The sequence below is a fragment of the Hemitrygon akajei genome, chromosome 16, assembly GCF_048418815.1.
Source record: "Hemitrygon akajei chromosome 16, sHemAka1.3, whole genome shotgun sequence".
Classification (NCBI taxonomy): domain Eukaryota; kingdom Metazoa; phylum Chordata; class Chondrichthyes; order Myliobatiformes; family Dasyatidae; genus Hemitrygon; species Hemitrygon akajei.
In genome coordinates, this window is record NC_133139.1 from 47,222,298 (window position 1) to 47,241,626 (window position 19,329).

Sequence of the window (19,329 nt, forward strand, 5' to 3'; positions counted from 1 at the left end):
TACGGCAAATATAAGACAGGGCTTCCACAACATCCGAAGAGTGCTTAATATACTCTACGAAAAGTCTGGAAGCTCTGATAGTGCTATTCTGTCACTGGATGCCAAGAAAGCTTTTGACAGAGTGGAATGGCAATATTTGTTTAAAGTTTTAGAAAGATTCGGTATAGGGGGGAAATTTTTACGATGGATACAGCTTCTTTATTCTAACCCACAGGCTGAAATTTTAACTAATGGGCTTTTTTTTGCACCTTCCAAACTCCAAAGGGGAACAAGACAGGGCTGTCCCCTATCTCCCCTCCTGTTTATCCTGGCCATTGAGCCGCTTGCTATGGCAATTCAAAAAGAGGCTACCATAGCAGGAATAACTATAGGAGATATAGAACATCGCATAGCCCTGTACGCAGATGATGTAATTTTGTTTTGTTCTAACTTGAAACAAACATTACCTGCCTTAACTGACCTGACAAGTACTTTTGCAGGCTATAAAATAAACAACAATAAATCTGTAATATTATTCATGGATAAAGATGAGAGACTCAATTCCCTCATTTCAAACTCCATTCATGGTGTCAGTACAGGGTTTTACTTATTTGGGTGTTAAAATCACTCCTACTATTGATGAAATTATCCCAACAAATTATAATCCTCTCACAGACTCAGTTATTCAACTTATAAACAGATAGTCAAAATTGCCTACATCTCCGATTGGACGCATAAACATTCTCAAAATGTCAATTTTTCCGAAGTTCCTATACCTTTTTCAATCTATCCCACTTCCTCCTCCATCATCTTTCTTTTATTTATTAAATAAATTTTTTTCTAACTTTATCTGGAATAATAGATGTCCAAGACTCAGGCTTTCCCTATTATATCAGCATGGAACAGTTGGGCCAAAGGGGCTGCTCTTGGGCTGTATTACTCCAATGATGGTTTCCTTTTCTGTCATTGGTTTTGCTATTCAATGACAAATAGTTGGAAAATTAATATTGATCAATTGTTTCTAATTGTGGTTAACGGTATAGATTCAAGTAGGTCTTTTTTGAAAGAGACAATTTTAATCTGCAAGTTGTTAACAGTGGATAAAGATTTATTTCATGTCATATCAAACTGGCTTTCAACTTCACAAACAGGCATTCAGCATTTATGTACCCTACATTATACGGTATCTGAAAAAATGTTACCTTGGCTGATATTATACTGGTAACGGTTACTTGAGGTGCTAAGACTCTGCCAAGATAGTGGATTCTACAAGAATATTCACATATGATGGTACATTAGCTTCATGAGCAAGTCCAACATCAATGGTGAAAGTACAAACTCAAGTCAAGTTCCAGTGCTTAGCTTACTGATACTCAGATCTCAGCATCATTGTTTGCAGCTTGTGACTCAACATTTTCTGTTTGTGCAACCCCTGGTTTCTTCCAGGTCCTTCAGTTTTTGCCCATGTTCCAAAATCATGCAGGATGGCAATTTAATTGACTGCTATGAACTGTCTCTGGTGGGTAAGAGAGGAATAGGATTTGGAAGGATTAATGGGAATGTCTGGAAATAAAATAGGTTAGGGTAGGATTACCGTGAAAATGGGTAGTTCGTGGTCAGTGCAGGCTTAGTAGGCTTCTTTTTGTGCTGTGTTTATGACTAGTGTATAGTAATATTCTGCTTTTCCCATTATACATTGCCAACACAAGCGCATCACTTAAAAGAAAATAATGATACACATTCCATTCGTCTCTTAGTTGACAGAGTCACACAACTATGAGCACTATTGCTTTGATCACATCAGCTCATATGTAATAGTGCTACTTTGCAAGTTACTTCCAAAGAGAGAAAAATAAGACAATGGACAGCTATAATTAAAATCTATGCTTTAAATTACCTCGCCAACAAGTCAGCTATTGTAAACACAAGAACAGCGATTTCATTGCATTAAAAAAGCAAGAGACAGCGGAGGGTTGAATCCCCAGAGATAAGCTTTAACAAAACAATCTACCTATAAAATTCAGAACTTGTGTCAAAGTTTTTGAATGCAGATGATGTATTCACAATGTCAAGCACTCTCGTGTACTTTAAATGACATTAGATGGAATAAAGTGTGCATAAACCAGCGTTAGCAATGTGCTCAATTTTGTTCACTATGAAAATTTGCCATATTATATATGTATGCATCTCTAGATGGCAGTATAACCAATTTTGTAATATTGACAGAACTGGTTTTTAGTCTTTCCGTTTCACGAAGGAAGTACAATACTTAACTAAAGCCAAGTTTGGTTTACACATCATTTCCACTCTTTTTCCTTTGGATAAATATCTGCCCTACAGATAACCATCAATTACTGGGATCGGGCACTCAGTATGAAAAGCAATGAAGGTTTTTAGTTGTTACTCCAACTGTTGGTAAGTGATCACAGGCATGCCTCTGAGATGAGCTCCAATTTGAAAAATTCAGCTCAATGTTGTATGGTGATTGATGAGAATAATCTCCTCTGAATTTAATATTTTTCAAACTCCATGAAAATGTTAAGAACGGCAGATGTGTTTTCACATAGTACTCCATTTTACTACAGCTCAGATGCATTAAAGCACAACATACATCTATGCAGAAGGGATACAGAGTCAGAAGATTGTGATTTCAAACATAGGCTTAAAATAAGAATGAAAATGGTGCCATCACTGCACTTGTATGAATGTAATGGATTGACTGTTCTTGAAAAAGATCAGATATTGGATCTCAGATTGGTTTATTATTGTCACATGTACCGAGTACTGTTCGTACACAGTAAAAACTAACAGAATGCAGAATGCAACATACAGCTACAGAGAAAGAGCAGAGCAGCTAATGATAAGGTGCAAGATCATAATAATGTAGATTGCAAGGTTAAAGTCCATTTTATTGTACAATAGTTTTATAACAGCAGAGTAAGAAGCTCTCTTTGAGACTGGTGGTGTGTGCTTTCAGGCTTTTGTATCTTCTGCCTGGTGGAAGAGAGCAGAAGAGGAACAGTCTGGGGTGGTGGGGTCTTTGATACTGAGACAGTGAGAAGCTGATTTTTTCCATAATGTGCTGAGCCGTGTCCTCTGAATCTGTAGACCAACATTTGTCAACTAGAAGTTATCTGATCATTTATCTCAATCTTATTTGTGGGAACCTGCTGAATGCAAAATTTCTTCTACATTTCCTGATATTACAGTTGCAATGCATCAGAAAAAAGTACCATTGTGAAAGCACTTTTGAACATTACAAATGTCCTTCCTGATGGCTTTTTATCTTAGCTGATGTTGGAATCAAACATTGCCTGGAGATGAAATGCTCTGACTTCACCTCTGGAAATGAACTGAGTTGCCTTAGAAAAACAAACTGAGCAACAAATAGGTTATTGGTGATTAAATGCCATTTGATTAAGTGATTGGCAAACAAAATCTAAATATCTGTTAACACTTCACTTATGATTGAGAACAGTTTGACTGGGCCATAATTAGTCAAACTATATTTGACTAGCTTTTGTGAACAGAACATTCAGATAGATGCCAATTCTATATTATACAAGAAGAGCTTGGCAAGAGGCCTGGCCGATTCTGGAGTGCAAGCCTTCAGCCAGGAGGCTGTCTGGTCCCCTAGCCTTTGCTGATCTCACAGAGTAAAAAGAATTGGCTGAAAACCATTTTCTGCGTTGAGGATTTTAGGAAGAAATAGCTAAGTTATTTTTGGCTGCACACTGTTAAAGCTCAGAACGTTAGCACCTACATTCCTGATCCTCCCACCTTCAATGATGTTCCTGGAAAAACAGCAGCAGGCAAAGAGATTCCAGACATCCAGCATATATAGAAAACTGTACGAACACAAATATAGAAGCAGGAGAATGCTTTCCACTCCTTGTCTGTTCTGCCATGTATCTCAGTGCCACTTTCTTGCACTAAAGCCATATCTCCACGTACCTTTAATATCCAAAACATCTATTGATCTTTGTCTTAAATCTAATCAGAGACTGATTAGCTATTGTATCGAGGTCCTCACCTCCCATTGCACCCATATCATCTCCCTTTGGGATGCAAGATCTACCCTCCGCCATGAAAACCGACGCAAAGTAGTCATTCAAAGACTCGGCCATTTCCTCATTACCCAATATCAATTACCCCTACTTGTCCTCCAAGGGACCTACGTTCCATTTAGCCACCAGTTTCTGCTTTATATAATTATAAAAACTTGTACTATCCAATTTTATATTGCAAACACAAGGAAATATTGTGTGGGTTTATTTTCATAATCTATCTTCTCTTTCTTTATTGCTTGCTTAGTGTTCTTTGTTTCGTTTAAAAATTTTCCCAGTCTTCCAGTTTCCCACTACTCTTGGCGACTTTGTATGCACGAGCTTTTAGTTTGATGCCTTCCTTTATTTCCTTAGTTATCCAAGGCTGGCTCTCCCCACCCTTATTGCCCTTACTTTTAACTGGAATGTACTTTTGTTGAGCTCCGTGAGAAATCTCTTTGAAAATCTTCCTCTGTTATTCAACCATCCCACCATATAGACTGTGCTCCCAGTCTACCCTAACCAACTCCTCCTCCATCCTGTTGTAGTCTCCCTTATTTAGGCATAATACACTGGTTTTAGATTGAACTATTGCACCCTCCATTTGTATGAGAAACTCAGTCTTGCTATGATCACCCTTCCCAAGAGGATCCCTAACTACAAAATCACTAATTTTACCTGTCTCATTACACACGACCAGATCCAAGACAGCACGTTACTGAACCGACAAGGGAACATGCTGTTCAAGAAAGCCATCATGGATGCATTCTGTGAAGTTCTCCTCAAGACTGCCTTGACCAACTTGATTCACCCAATCTATGTACAAGTTAAAGTCCCCTATGATAACTGCTGTTCCATTCTTACATGCCTCAGATTATTTCTTGGTTTATTGCCTGTGCTACTGTAATGTTATTATTCGGTGGCCTATAGATGGATTCAACATTCTGCTCCTTAGATCTTATATCGTCTCTCACTATCACCATGATCTCATCCTTAATTAAGAACCCTATCCCACCTCCCTTACTTTCCTGCCCATCTTTCCGTATTATCTATTATCCTTGGACATTTAATTCCCAACGGTCTGTACCCTGCAACCATGTTTCTGTAATGGCCACCAAACGATACCCCTTTTACTGATTTGTGCCACAAGTTCATTAACCTTGTTACGAATACAACAGGTATTCAGATAAAGTGCCCTTACACTCATTATGCCTTTAAAATCTAGTAATCTTTGAGGGCAACTCTTCTCCCGATCCCATCTCAACCCACCTCCACTACCCCAAGACAGACACAGACACACACGGAAATAGCAAGGGAAAGAACGTCATTAATCTTGCTTCACCCAATTATCTGAAGCACTGGTCTTACTGTGCAATCTGTACCAAGAGTCATCTTACCAGAAGTGTAAGATACAGTAATATATCTTAATATTGCAACACTGAGCTGGTAACAAGCAGATGCTGAACCCCTTTAAGGCAGGCAATCAGACCATGCAGTATAAAATTATACATTTTAATAATAAAAGATTTTTTAAAACTTTGTACATAGAGAGGCAAGTCAGTTTTCATATACAATACAGCTCCTAAGTTACCATCAGACCGAAAAAAGTGAAATAGTACTATATGGCTCATAGAATGCTAAAGCCTCAAACCTGCCCATCACGACATGAAATAAAATGCATCAATGCCTCAGGTTCATAGGAAACTTGAGACTAGCCATACAAATACCACAGCTTCAAGCTAAGCAAAATAAGCTAAACTAAAGTCTAAAGCAGTGGCTCACACAAAGACAAACACAGACCTTTTCTATACACTAGACCCTGGCCCAAGCACCTGTGAACAGCAAGCTTCTTCAAGGGAACCTGCCCTAAATCAATAGCACATATTATACATGCATCACTTTACTATTAACACATAAATATCTTATAAAAAAGGAAAAGAAAAATACCTAGCCAATCATACATATGATTTTGGCCGTGAATTTGGATGGCAACCAAACCATTCAAAATGCATTCCTGTGAAAGCCCAAGTACCCAGCTACTTGTCTCAAAGGCAGTCAAAAACTATTCCTTAATGCTAGACACAGAAATAAACTTTGGGGAGGAAAGTTCTACGCTAGTTTCCTTCCGACTGGAAGCAACAGGCACAATTCTCAGTTCCACCAGGCTATGAATCAGAATCAGGTTTATTATCACCAGCATGAGATGTGAAATTTGTTAACTTAGCAGCAGTTCAATGCAATTCATAATCTAGCAGAGAGAAAAAATAAAACAATAATAAACATAAGTAAATCAATTACATATACTGAAGACTAAAAAATGTTCAAAAATAGAAATATTGTACTGTATATGAAAAACAAGCAAGTTAGTGTCCAAAGCTTCAATGTCCATTTAGGAATTGGATGGCAGAGGGGAAGTTACTGCTCCTAAATCGCTGAATGTGTGCCTTCAGGCTTCTGTACCTCCTGCCTGATGGTAACAGTGAGAAAAGGGCATGCCCTGGGTGCTGGAGGTCCTTAATAATGGATGCTGGCTTTCTGAGACACTGCTTCCTAAAGAAGTCCTTGCTACTTTGTAGGCTGGTGCCCAAGATGGAGCTGACTAGATTTACAACCTTCTGCAGCTTCTTTTGGTCCTGTGTGGTAGCCCGTCCATACCAGATAGTGTTACAGCCTGTCAGAATGGTATAACTATAGAAGTTTTTGAGTGTATTTGTTGACATGCCAAATCTCTTCAAACTCCTAATAAAGTATAGCTGCTGTCTTGCCTTCTTTATAACTACATTGATATGTTGGGACCAGATTAGATCCACAGAGATCTCACACCCAGGAACTTGAAGCTGCTCACTCTCTCCACTTCTGATCCCTCATGAGGATTGGCATGTGTACTGTGTGTTACTGTTTGCTGACCAGTCCTCTTAATCTATTTGGGATAGGAATTTATTTTAGCAGTGTATATATGACCTTAAATCACAAGAAATTGGTGGTAAGTTTTTGATCACTTGCAATTCGCTCTCCTTGTGCGATCACTGCTCTGTCAATACTCCCCAATGCCATTAGGCTTTACAATTCAACCGCCAGGACTTAAGAACTTTTTAAAAGCTATTATTAATGCTTTTTGAGATAGTGATTTAGATGCATATCATATTTTTTACTGAGTTAAGTATTGTATGTAATTAGTTTTGCTACAACAAGTGTATGGGACATTGGAAAAAAAGTTGAATTTCCCCATGGGGATGAATAAAGTATCTATCTATCTATCTATCTATCAATGAACTCGCTCTGCTGCAGTTACAAATAATCAAGTTGAGCTTATTGTCATGTGTACAGCATGATGAGGTATAGTACAATGAAAAACTTGCAGCAGCATCATAGGCATATACAGTAGGCATGACAAATAGAGAAATCTGTTGTTAAAGAGCAAAAACATTAAAGATTAATTTGTCACACGTACATGGAGACATACAGTGAAATGCATAGATTGTTTCAATGACTAACACAGTCCAAATATGTTCTGGGGTAGTGCACAAATGTTACCATGTTTCAGGCACCAACACAGCATGCCCACAACTTGCTAACCCTTACTAATCTGTACGTCTTTGGATGTGGCCCAGAGATCAAATATGCTATCAAAATCAGAAGGAGATAGCAGTAAATTTACAAATATTTTGTATTGCCTATCACTATAGAAGGATGCATTTGAGATCACAGAAAGAGATTTAAATTAGGAACTGAAAACGAGAAAATCACCAGGGACACAGTATTGAGCAAACTTTGAGCTGGATACTGATAGGTGTACAGGTCTGTAATAGACTCAATCTTAGGATGTTGAAAGATGTGGTTGGTGAGAGTTTGATACATTGGTTTGAATTTACCAAAACTCTCCAGACTCAAGGAAGGATCCAAGAGTGAGTTCACAATTTCTAGTATTCGGGGACTGAACTAATAGGAAAGCTAACAAAATGCCTGTATTTTTGTGAGGAGTATTGCCAGAGGCTGCATATTCTACAGAATGTCTTACCTCCTTACACTTTGTCATGCTCCTGATTAAGTCTTTTGGATGGGAAAAAGGTGCAGAATATTTTCCATTTGATTGAATGCAGTTACAACAACTCAGTACACTCAATGCCATACAAACAAAGTAGCTCATTTAATACAATCTATAAAATATGCACGAGTTACTTGCTTTGGCTACTCTAAAGAACTTTTCAAACCCGTAATATTAACACCAAAAGAAAATGCGTTGATTGCCACCAATTTCTGGTTCCCCCAACTTAGAGATGACATCATTGTTCTTTTGTTATCACTACATCTAATCCTGGAGCTCCCTAACCAAGCACGGTGTGAGTGCATTTACTCTAAGAATCTAATAGTTCAATATGAAATCATCACCACCTCAAACACAAATGGGTTATGCACTTCCTGCATTCAGAAAGGTCAATAAATACACAACCTGGGTGTAGAAACATGTCTTCTTCCCTTCCCATCTGAGAAAGCCTTTAAATAGGTCTCTGGCTCATGCCATGAAAAAAATCCCACATTAGGCCAATACAGAAATTAGAATGGAAAAAAACACCAACCTGTTCATTTCAGCTTAAACACTTACCATGTGCTCCATGCATATACTGATTTCACCATCACTGTAAAATGCTCCATAGAAGCCCACAATATATGGGGAGTTACATTCGTGTAGCACCTGGAGCTCTCTGATGATCTGATTGCGAATGGCAGGCTTTATTTCTAAATGAATCAGCTGGAGAATGAGAACAAGTTTCTGATAATTATCTGACTTATTATTTTCTTAAAAAACTAGTGAAGTGCTCAGTATGATATTCTTCATTTTAATCATACCAGCTTCTATAATGAATGTAGAATGCCTTCGGGTTTTCCTTAATCCTACTAACCAAGGCTTTCCCATGCCCCCTTTAGCTCTCGTAAGCCCATTCTTAAGCTCCTTCCTGACTGCCTTGTAATGCTTTAGAGCCTCATCTGATCCTTGCTTTCCAACTTTAAGCATGCTTCTTTCTTCCTCTTGAGTAGATGTTTCACATATCTCGTCAACCATGGTTCCTTCACCATACCATCCTATTCCGGCCTCAAAGGGACAAACCTACCCAGAATCCGATGCAAGCACTCCCTAACCAACACCCACATTTCCATTGTGCATTTTCCTAAGTACATCCATTCCCAATATATGCTCCAAAGTTCCTGTATAATAGCATCATAATTCATCCTCCCCCTATTAAATACTTCCCCATGCTGTCTGCTCCTATCCTATTCAAGGTTAGGGTAAAGTCAAGGAGTTGTGGTGACAGTCTCCAAAATGTTCTCCCACCAAGAGATCTGTCATCTGACCAGGTCCATTGCCTCGAAACAGATCCAGTATGGCCTCTCCTCTAACAGGCTTGTCTATGTATTGTCCAGGAAGAATCCCTAATACACACCTCACAAATTCTGCCACGTCTCAACCTTTCGAATTAAGAAGGTGCCAATCAATACTAGGGAAGTTCAAGTCACCCTTTTATTTCTGTACTCCAAAATCTGCTTCTTGATTTGCACGTCTGTCTCTGTTGCTCTGGGGGGGGGGGGGGGGGGGGGGATGGTTTCTAATGCAGTTCATCACCCTTGTTCTTAATATTTCTCACATTAAAATAGACAAATTTCAACCCCTCCAGCTTTTTCCACTGCCTTTTCTTCCTTACAGTTTCTCTGCAGGCTGCATCTACCTGTACATCAACTGCCCCATCTTCTGACCTGTCACGCTGGCTTCCATTCTCTTGCCAAACTAGCTTAAACCCTCCCAACAGCTCTGGCAAACTTGCCCATAAGGATAACCTGTCCCTTTTGTACAGGTCATACCTTCCCAGAAGAGATCCTAATGATCCACAAATCTGAAACTCTGACCCAATTCCTCAGCCACACATTCATCTGGCATATCACCCTATTCTTACCTCACTGGCACGTGGCAAAGGCAGCAATCCAGATAATACCACCCTTGAGATCCTACTTCTGTTTCCTACCTAGCTCCCAACATTCTCTCATTCCTTTTCATACCTACATTGTTGATTCTAATATGTACCACGACTTTTGAAGCTGCTCACCCTTCCTCCTTTAGAATGTTGTGGACCTGATCCAAGACATCCAAGACCCTGGCACTTGGGAGACAACATACAATCCAGGATTCTCACATCAGTGGAATCTCTTGTCTGCTCCCCTAACTACTGAATTCCCTATTACCGCTGCTCTCCTCTTCTACACCCCTTCTCTCTGGGCCACAGAGCCAGACTTAGTGTTAGGGAGACCAAGTTGCTGCAACTTTCACTTGACAGGCCATTACCTCAAAAGTATCCAAAATGGTATACTTGTTACTGAGGGGACCGGCCAGAGGGTTACTGTGAATTACCTGCCCGTTTCCTTTCCCTCTCCTGAGAGTCACCAAGCTCTCTGCCTCCTGCAGCTTAGGGGTAGACTCCCTCCCTGTAGCTCTTATTTATCACCTCATTTTCCACGTGAGGAACGGTTTTCCAGCTGCAGCTCCAGTTTCTTAACATGGTCTGTAAGGAGCTGCACCCAATGTACTTCAACAGAAGTAATCATCAGGGAGAGTGGAGGTCTCCCACATCTGGCACGAGAAGCACACCATTGACCTGGGATCCATTCTCACTATGCTATCTAGGCACTAACAGACAAAGACAGAGAAACCTGACAGGAACCTCAACCTAGCCTCCACTTCACCTCATTGAAGCTTCTACACTCAAAGCCTCTGCTCCCCAGTCTAACAACAGCCACTCAACTTAAACCCAAGTTCTTTTATTGTCCTTACCAAGTGCCTATTAACGCAAATGACCTCAGTCTCTGCAGAAAGCAGTGACAGGCAATTCTTGAACGTTTTTGTCAAGGTTTAGGATGTCAAATTATAGTTGCCATATGCTGCTAATAGTAGCTTACCTTTCTTGCCATAATAAGACCTGAAGGCTTGTGACGTACTTTAGTGACAACACCTCCATTACCAGCACCCAGCTCACATATCTTATCAAAGTCATCATCTTTCAGTTCACCAACTTTGGCCTTCTGTGTAAGAAAGGCTTCAAGTCTATTTTTCTGCTGCTCATCAAGCTCAAGTTCCTCCAACTTCTTTGGTAAGGTTACTAGGTTAGCTCTAGAATATAAAACAATATTTTGAATTAAAATAAGAATTCTGCAACATATTTAAATTTCACATAGCTACCATTCAAAACGTTACAAAGTTTTGCATCATCCCACCCATCTGCTCTAGAAGTCTGGTATTACTTGGATATAATTTATATACAAGTGTTTTGTAGTGTTTACTACGGTCAAGAGCTCACTTAAGGATGAAAGAAAATTCATGCTGACTTTTCATTTTCACTGGAATTGTTCCTTCTACCTCCCAGTATCTTCCATGATAGTTTTTTTTGTGTGCCATATTCTGCCAGAGCCTCGGGAACCACTTTTCAAGTGGTTGTCTTGGAGGAAAGATTTTGTGAGTAGTTCCCCACGTCCTTCTCATAGCACAGGTTTCTTTTTATGAGGCCGAGTTGCGAGCTCGACATTCAACCCGGCACAGAGGCCCAGGAGCAGCCTGAACTGGATTTGAACTCGGGAACCTTAGCTCCGGAGTCCAGTGCTGATGTCACTGTATCATAGGTACCGAGGCAAATATGTTGTACAGCAGGGCAGCAACAGGTTAAAAACAAAGCCATATTTGATTGGTAAGGCACCTCTGATAAAACAGTCACTTTTTTCCAAAGATCGCTTAAACTCAATTATATTTACTAAAAGTTCTCATTTCTTGAAGATCCTATTTGCCAAAATTCATTCTGAATCTACTCTTAAAACCAGAAGTCAAAGTGTTATCTCACCAGTACACACAAGAGACAGGAAATAGCTCTCGTTAAGGCATACAAGTCAAACACTTCTATATTTATCTGCAAGCTTGTTCACCAAAAAAGCTTGCTCACCTATTCTCTGCAGTAAACAAGTATTTTGAAATTACTTGTCTTCCCATTTATTTGATTTACTTGCCTTTGCATGTAACTTAATTAGCTATAATAAAGATTAGTTTTAATGCTCCACTCCCAAATATATCTTTGACATATCTCGATTACAGTTTTGCTACAAGTTCAAAATTTGTGGTCATTTGAAATCCAGATTTTTGAAAACTGTAAATTTTGATGGTCATGTTCTTTTAGAGTTGAATACTCATGCAAGAGCAATATTCTACACACACACACACACACACACACACACACACACACACACACACACACACACACACACACACACACACACACACACACACACACACACACACACACACACACACACACACACACACACACACACACACACACACACACACACACACACACACACACACACACACACACACACACGTACGTTTTGCACTTTCTTCCTTAAACAGTATTGGTAATTTATAATTATACAGCAAATAGCAGTAATATGATAGCATACTTCTGGGGAAGGATTTCTTTTGAAAAACTAATTTCTTCCCACCTGTATTAACCAAAGCTATCATTACATTCTGACTGGTGGAAGGGTTTTTAGACACGAGATGTTTTAGAGAGAGATTAAATGTTTAAAAAAAAACCATTAAATTTTAAAGAGTGGAAAATAAAAATGTAAGATTCATGTACTCAATTCTGGGGAAAACTTTAGATCTCAAAATACTATTTTAAATTATAGAAGTATGAAAAAAAAGCTGGTGAATCTCTGGATCTGTATGTAGTTTTCTTGTGCACCTTACTAGTGAGTATAATGATCTATTTTCAAATGTAATATATGAATGAATGATTTCTTGTTCTGACAAAGATTTTTATACAAAACGTAAACTTGCTTTTCACAGACACTGCCTGACTTGCCAGGAGTTTCCAACATTGTTTTTTGAGATTGAGAAAATGCTTTAGTTTTGGTCTTCAAATAAATAGAAATTTATTCACAACAGAGTCTCTAAATTATACTTATTTAGAACTTTTTAAAAAATGTTTAAACAGTGATATCTATGGGATGACAGTTTATTCACTGCCTCTTCACTGGAGGGGGAGTTAAATCCATATTTGAGCAAACTTAACGATCGGGGTCAAAAATCAAACAGAGGGAATTTGATACCAATCAGCAACAACATTTAGGCCAAATAGCAGCACTAGACAAATTTACTTTCATACAAATTAGTTTTTTTTTTGTTTTAAGGATAATTTAGACACCCTTATCTACACCAACCCTTCTAAAGAAGTTGGCATTTACTATGGTACCATAATCCTAGATGATCTATCATTAAGAATGCAGTAACTTAACGTGCACCTAAAATTTAAAAAAAACATTGGGACAAGTCTACATAGAGTCATGAAAATGAAAGCACACTTAAAAAATCTGTGGGCTGGTTAATTAGCAGAGTGAATACAAGGAAATCACCTGATGGGGTGTACAGTATTTATACTTTCAGAAGGTCTTAATAAAGTTTGATACAACAGATAAACAAAATTACAGTGCATGGGATTGCAGAAAAATATAACTGAATGAGAATAGGAATAAATAGTTGGGGAGGGGTGTTATGAATATTGAGAGTCACAGAGAGGGGGTGAATATCAAGAGCCACACAAAAGAGGGTGTATACCCAGTGCCACAGTGATTGGAAACAAAATTGACTATGCAGCATATAATCGTGAACAGTGAAAAAATATTTATTGGACTAGTAAATGTTGGAGTACTCCAGGGGTCAGTATTGGGATCAGCTTTAAAACAAACTACTTGGACAAAAGGAGGGAACTATTCAAAGTTCTCTAGAGGATACAAACTTTGGATATTAATAAGTTTCAAGGAGATAGAGACATGGCTGGTGGTATAGGTGAATAGGTGAAAAATTAAGTTTAATACAGAGAAATGCAAAGTATTGTATTCTGATAGTAAGAATAAAAAAGATAATTTAAACTAGATGGCATAATTCTAAACAGCTACAAGAGCACAATAATTTAAGAGTGTGTGCGTTATTCACTATAAATGGATTAGCAGGTTTAGAAAGCAGTTTAAACAGAAAGCAGACATGAGCCTGGGATTATAAGCAGTAGAGCAAGGAAGCCATGATTAATTATTAAATAGAGGTTTGGCTACAAATAGCACACCCAAATTTAGGTACAGTTGGCCCTCCTTACCCACGGATTCAACCAACCGCGGATCGGGAAAACCCGGAAGTTCTCTGTCCAGCACTTGTTGCTTGAGCATGTACAGACTATTTTTTCTTGTCATTATTCCCTAAACAATACAGTATAACAACTATTTACATAGCATTTACATTGTACTCAATTTACATTGAGTCCGTCTTTAAATCGGACTTGAAGTCAGAACAGGTATATCCGGTATTATTTAGCATCAGTTAGTCAAACGTTTTTCTTAGTACATAGTACATATTTTACCTTTCTATGCATATAAAACACTTAAGAAACATACGTATTTCAATAATCAAACCACTGCGTTGCTTTGTAATAACTGTAGCTTTCATCGGGGCAGAGTCTTTCACATTCTCCATTAAAATTGTTCCGATTGTTGACCGACTGTAGCCTAACGCTTTTCCAATGACCAATGGCGTTTCACCTCTTTCCGATCGCTTTATTACTTCCACCTTATTTTCAATCGCGATTATTTTTGTGAACAGAAACACTGCGGATTCAGAGCTGCGCCGCTAGGTCCTAATGTCCACCACACGGCTACATGTTAAATAAAGTCCAGGGTTCCGCTGGGTCCTAAAGAACACTGCACTATTAAATAAGGGACTTAAGCATCCGTGAATTTTGGTATTTGCGGGGGGCCCTGGAACCAATTCCCCGCGGATAAGGAGGGCCGAATGTATTACAGTTTGCAAAGACTTAAAGGCTTTAATGTGCAGAAGGGATTTACCCAAAAAATGCCAGGTTTCAGAATTATGGATTAGTATGGAACTGGGGAGGGTGCAAGACGATCAGAAAGAGGCATTTAAAATCATGAAAAATGTATATAGATGAAAACTGCTCCCACTGAAAGATGTCAACAAGAAAGAAACATAGAATGAAGGAATGCAAAAAAGATCACAGCCAAAAGGGTTCTCATTCCCTACCCACCCCACCTCCATGGGAAACTTTTAGCCCAAGCATTAGATGATGCCAGAAAGAACTTACCACATCATAGCCAATTATTTGTTGGCTTTTTACTGTGTAGTCTGACAGGCAAGTTATTGTCAATTATTAATTTAACTCAGAATGAGTAGAGTCCCAAGCAGAACTCACTAAAAGCTGGTGACCATCACAATAACAATGGATGAACTGAAAAATTTCATTATCACTTTTTCCCTTTGCACATCAACAAATACAAGCAGCTTGGAGGGTATTAGAACAACTGGTTCAGACTCTCCTTTCTCTTTTTCCTTAGGTTAGTCACCCTTCCTCCTCTCCTCTTCGTGCTGAATACCTTTCCTGATGCAAAGTCTAGACCTGTAATGTTAACAATTCCTTTCCCTCCAGATACAGCTCAACCAAAAGTGTGTGCACGTACACATCTTTTGCTATTAGTACACAAAAAGTTGTCCACCTTTACCTCGTTGGCATGATAAGTATATGGCACGACCGCACATAGTCACATTTCCTTTTCTGGTTTCTGATTTGATAGTATTCACAACATGGAGCTTGCGATGATTTGTCTGCAGAGTTTAAGAACTGGCTTATTTATAATGTCTTAATTGAAGAAATTATTGATTCACTATTTCAAATTCCAAAAAAAGCAAACAGCATGAAGTGCAAAAAAACTGCTAGCTTATTTAAAGTGGAATGGCTTAATGAAATAGTAGAAACTGCTACACTGAAAGCTCATGAGGTATGGAACATGCTGCTACAAGAAATATTTATGCACAAAGAACAACAAACTGGACAACAGTTTATTATCTTTACAATAGCTTCAGGTTTACTTCCATTTAAGAATTCAGTGTGCACATGTTGTCACTGGGCAAAAAACTGCACAGCTCAAGATTGTTTCAGACACTGGTCATTACAAATTAGAGAGAACATTGAGCTCAACCCAATGAATTTGTTCAGTTTGATTATTTCTGCAAATTCTAGTAACTGCAGTCTCATAACTCTTAGTTTTGATACCCTTGCAAGGGCCAACAACTATACAAGTTTCTCAATGTAAAGAAACTGGCACACACCTAACAATTTATTTCAGTTATAAAGTAGGAATGATACAAGAAACAAATCGCATGCAAGCATGTGTCACTTGTATCGCTATAATAATTTCTACTAAGAATAACTACTAAAGACTTCCAAAGGAAATAGATTAGTTTAATACCGGAACATTTCAAGGTGCTCTGAACATAATTAAATACTTGAGCATATGCAAGATTCTTCTAGGCATAGTCTGCCACAGAACAGTGGATACTACACTGAACTGAACAACCTCCATCAGAACAGGTGAATCACAAGGATGTGTGATTTGCCCACTACTCTACTTGCTTTACACTTACGACTGTGTGGCTAAGCACAGCTCTAACGCCATACTTAAGTTTGTTGTTGGGCAAATCAAGGATGGTGATAAATCAAGATATAGGAGAGAGATTGAAAATCTGGCTGAGTGGTGCCATGACAACAATTTCTCACTCAATGTCAGCAAGCCCAAGGAGCTGATTATTGTCTTCAGGAGGAGGAAACCAGAGGTCCATGAGCCAGTCCTCATGGGTGGGGGGGGGGGGGGCGGAATTCAGAAGTGGAGAGGGTCAGCAACTTTAAATTCCTTAGTGTTTTCATTTCAGAGGACCTGCCCAGGGCCCAGCATGCAAGTGCAATTACGAAGAAAGCACGGCAGCGTCTCTACTTCCTTAGAAGTTTGCGAAAATTTGACATGGAATCTAAAACTCTGACAAATTTCTATAGACGTGTGTTGAAAAGTATATTGACTGGTTGCATCACAGTCTTATGTGGAAACTCTGATGTCCTTGAACAGAATATACTCCAAAAAGTAGTGGATTCAGCCTAGTCTGTCATGGGTAAATCCCTCCCCACCATTGAGCCCATTTACATGAAGTACTATCTCAGAAAAACAACATCAGTCATGCTCTCTTCCACCAGCTGCTATCAGCAAGGTACAGGAGCCTCAGGACCCACACCATCAGGTTCAAGAACTGTTATTACCCCTCAACATCAGGCTATTGAAACAGTAGGGATAACTTCACTCAGCTCATCACTGATCTGTTCCCACAACTTATGGACTCACTTTTAAGGACTATCTCATGCTCAATATTGTATTTGCACAGTTTGTCTTTTGCATATTAGTTATTTGACCATCCTGTTGGGCAAAGTATTTCAATAATTTTATTATGGTTCTTGGATTTGCTGAGTATGCCGCAAGAAAATGAATCCCAGGGTTGTATATGGTGACATTATTTATTATATATAATATAAAAATATACATATATACACATGCACATACATACACATTGATAATAAATTTATACTATTGTCTATCAACACACATATCAATGGTGAGACAAGCAAGCTGAAGAATATGACACTCTCTCGATTTTGGTCATCTTTGGACACTGCTCCTATAGGCTTTACTTTAATTTGTCATATTCCATTCACTGTGGACTTCAACGTGTGTCCCCTTCTACATTAAAATTCACTGTTGTATTTTCAAACAACCAAATCTTAAGCACTAGAATTTCCTCCCCAAATTATTCTATAATTTTTTTACAGCTATTAAAACCGCTCTGATCAACCTTTGGGCGTCTGAACAAATATCAAGTAGCTCAATGATATTCTCTTTAATAATTTTCCTCTGAAATACCTTGGGATATTTTACCATGCTTAAAACACTATACAAATTGGTTTTGCAAGTTTGACTGACCAGACCAATGAGTGATGTCATTGCTGCAGACCATGCAGATGAACAAATTACTCTGCGATGATGGAAAACATTAGTTTTAAATCTAAATAAGCTTAAGATAATATGGCAACCTCTGCTGCCATTACAATTGGAGGATTACAAGTGAAATTAATTAAATTCACTTATACATTCCGTTACACACCATGTTAGTTTTATTTTGGATAAAGTAACAAGCCAGTTATTAGATCAACCAGATGTTTTAATAACATGCTTGCATAGTTTCTACACCTTTAATTGGTAGCTGGTAGGAACTGCCTACTGGGTTTGGTCATAGAGCAGAACAGTTCAGTTAGTTATAAACATGAGAAAGTTGACAGACGCTGGAAATCTAAAGCAATACCAAGTGCTGGAGGAACTCAGCAGGTCATTGAGCAAATATGAAAATGAATAAACAGTTGAAAATTTGGGCCAAGCAGGGTTTTTCATTGATTTTGCCCAACTTGTTGAGTTCCTCCAGCATTTTGTGTGTTACAACAGTTCAGTGCTTGATTGGACAAATATTACCATCTAAAGTGATTTAAAGAAGAACCTCCCTGTATGCAATTGAGCAATTGGTAATTCATAGCTAAATTTAGATTGCTGTTAATGGCAATATTGGCACAGATCATTTAGACCAAACACACACCTACATACACTCTCCAACAAGGTCTTGCAGTTATATTCAGTAAAAAGTCAATAATTTGGCATCTGATTGCTTGGAAATGGTAATAGCATGACTCACTCATTTACCCAGAATAAGCAGAGGGGGGTCCCCAGTGTGCAAGGGCATTCTTTGTAGAATGCAGAGTTGGAGTTGCGTTATGAGGAATGTGTCCTGATGAAGGGTCTCCATTTGTAACATCAACCATTTACCGTAGATTCCGGATTTTAAGCTGCTACTTTTTTCCCACATTTTGAACAGCTTTGAACTTTGCGGCCTTTAAAACGGAGCGGCTAATACATGATTTTTTTTCATGCCGCCGAAAACATTTTGCCTCGTAACAGTAGACCAATAAAATTGATGAGTAGTTCACAGAGGTCCAATGAAATTGTACGATAAATCAAGCGCACTTTCACAATTAAATTATTGTAAATCAGTCATTTGTACTCACCCTCATCAACATGGAAAACACTCGAAGAAAAGCATTGTGCTGCCTTTATGGCAGTTATTTAGTTTATAATATTTTCGCTTAGTAATTCATTTTCTAGTTAAAGTTAGAAGAGTTTTAACTATATTTGTTTTCTGTACTACATCGCGGGATGCTATGACGTCACACCCGGTTTCGCCGCGTCTTGTGGGAAAAATGCCGGTTTGCGATAAACGGGAAGGAGGGGGCATTAGACCCCAGCGAAACGCTGCTTTTAAATGCTGTTTGCGATAAAACTG

At 38.6% G+C, this 19,329-nt stretch overlaps 1 protein-coding gene across 1 annotated transcript in view; it reads right to left on the bottom strand.

Moving 5' to 3' along the window:
• Positions 1-19,329, bottom strand: part of map2k2a (mitogen-activated protein kinase kinase 2a) — an 82,106-nt gene that overhangs the window by 51,554 nt on the left and 11,223 nt on the right. The window contains exons 2-3 of the mRNA XM_073068815.1: positions 10,971-11,181; positions 8,629-8,775 (exon numbers count right to left, since the gene is read on the bottom strand). Coding sequence (XP_072924916.1) covers positions 8,629-8,775; positions 10,971-11,181 — 358 coding nt within the window. The remainder of the gene's footprint in view (positions 1-8,628; positions 8,776-10,970; positions 11,182-19,329) is intronic.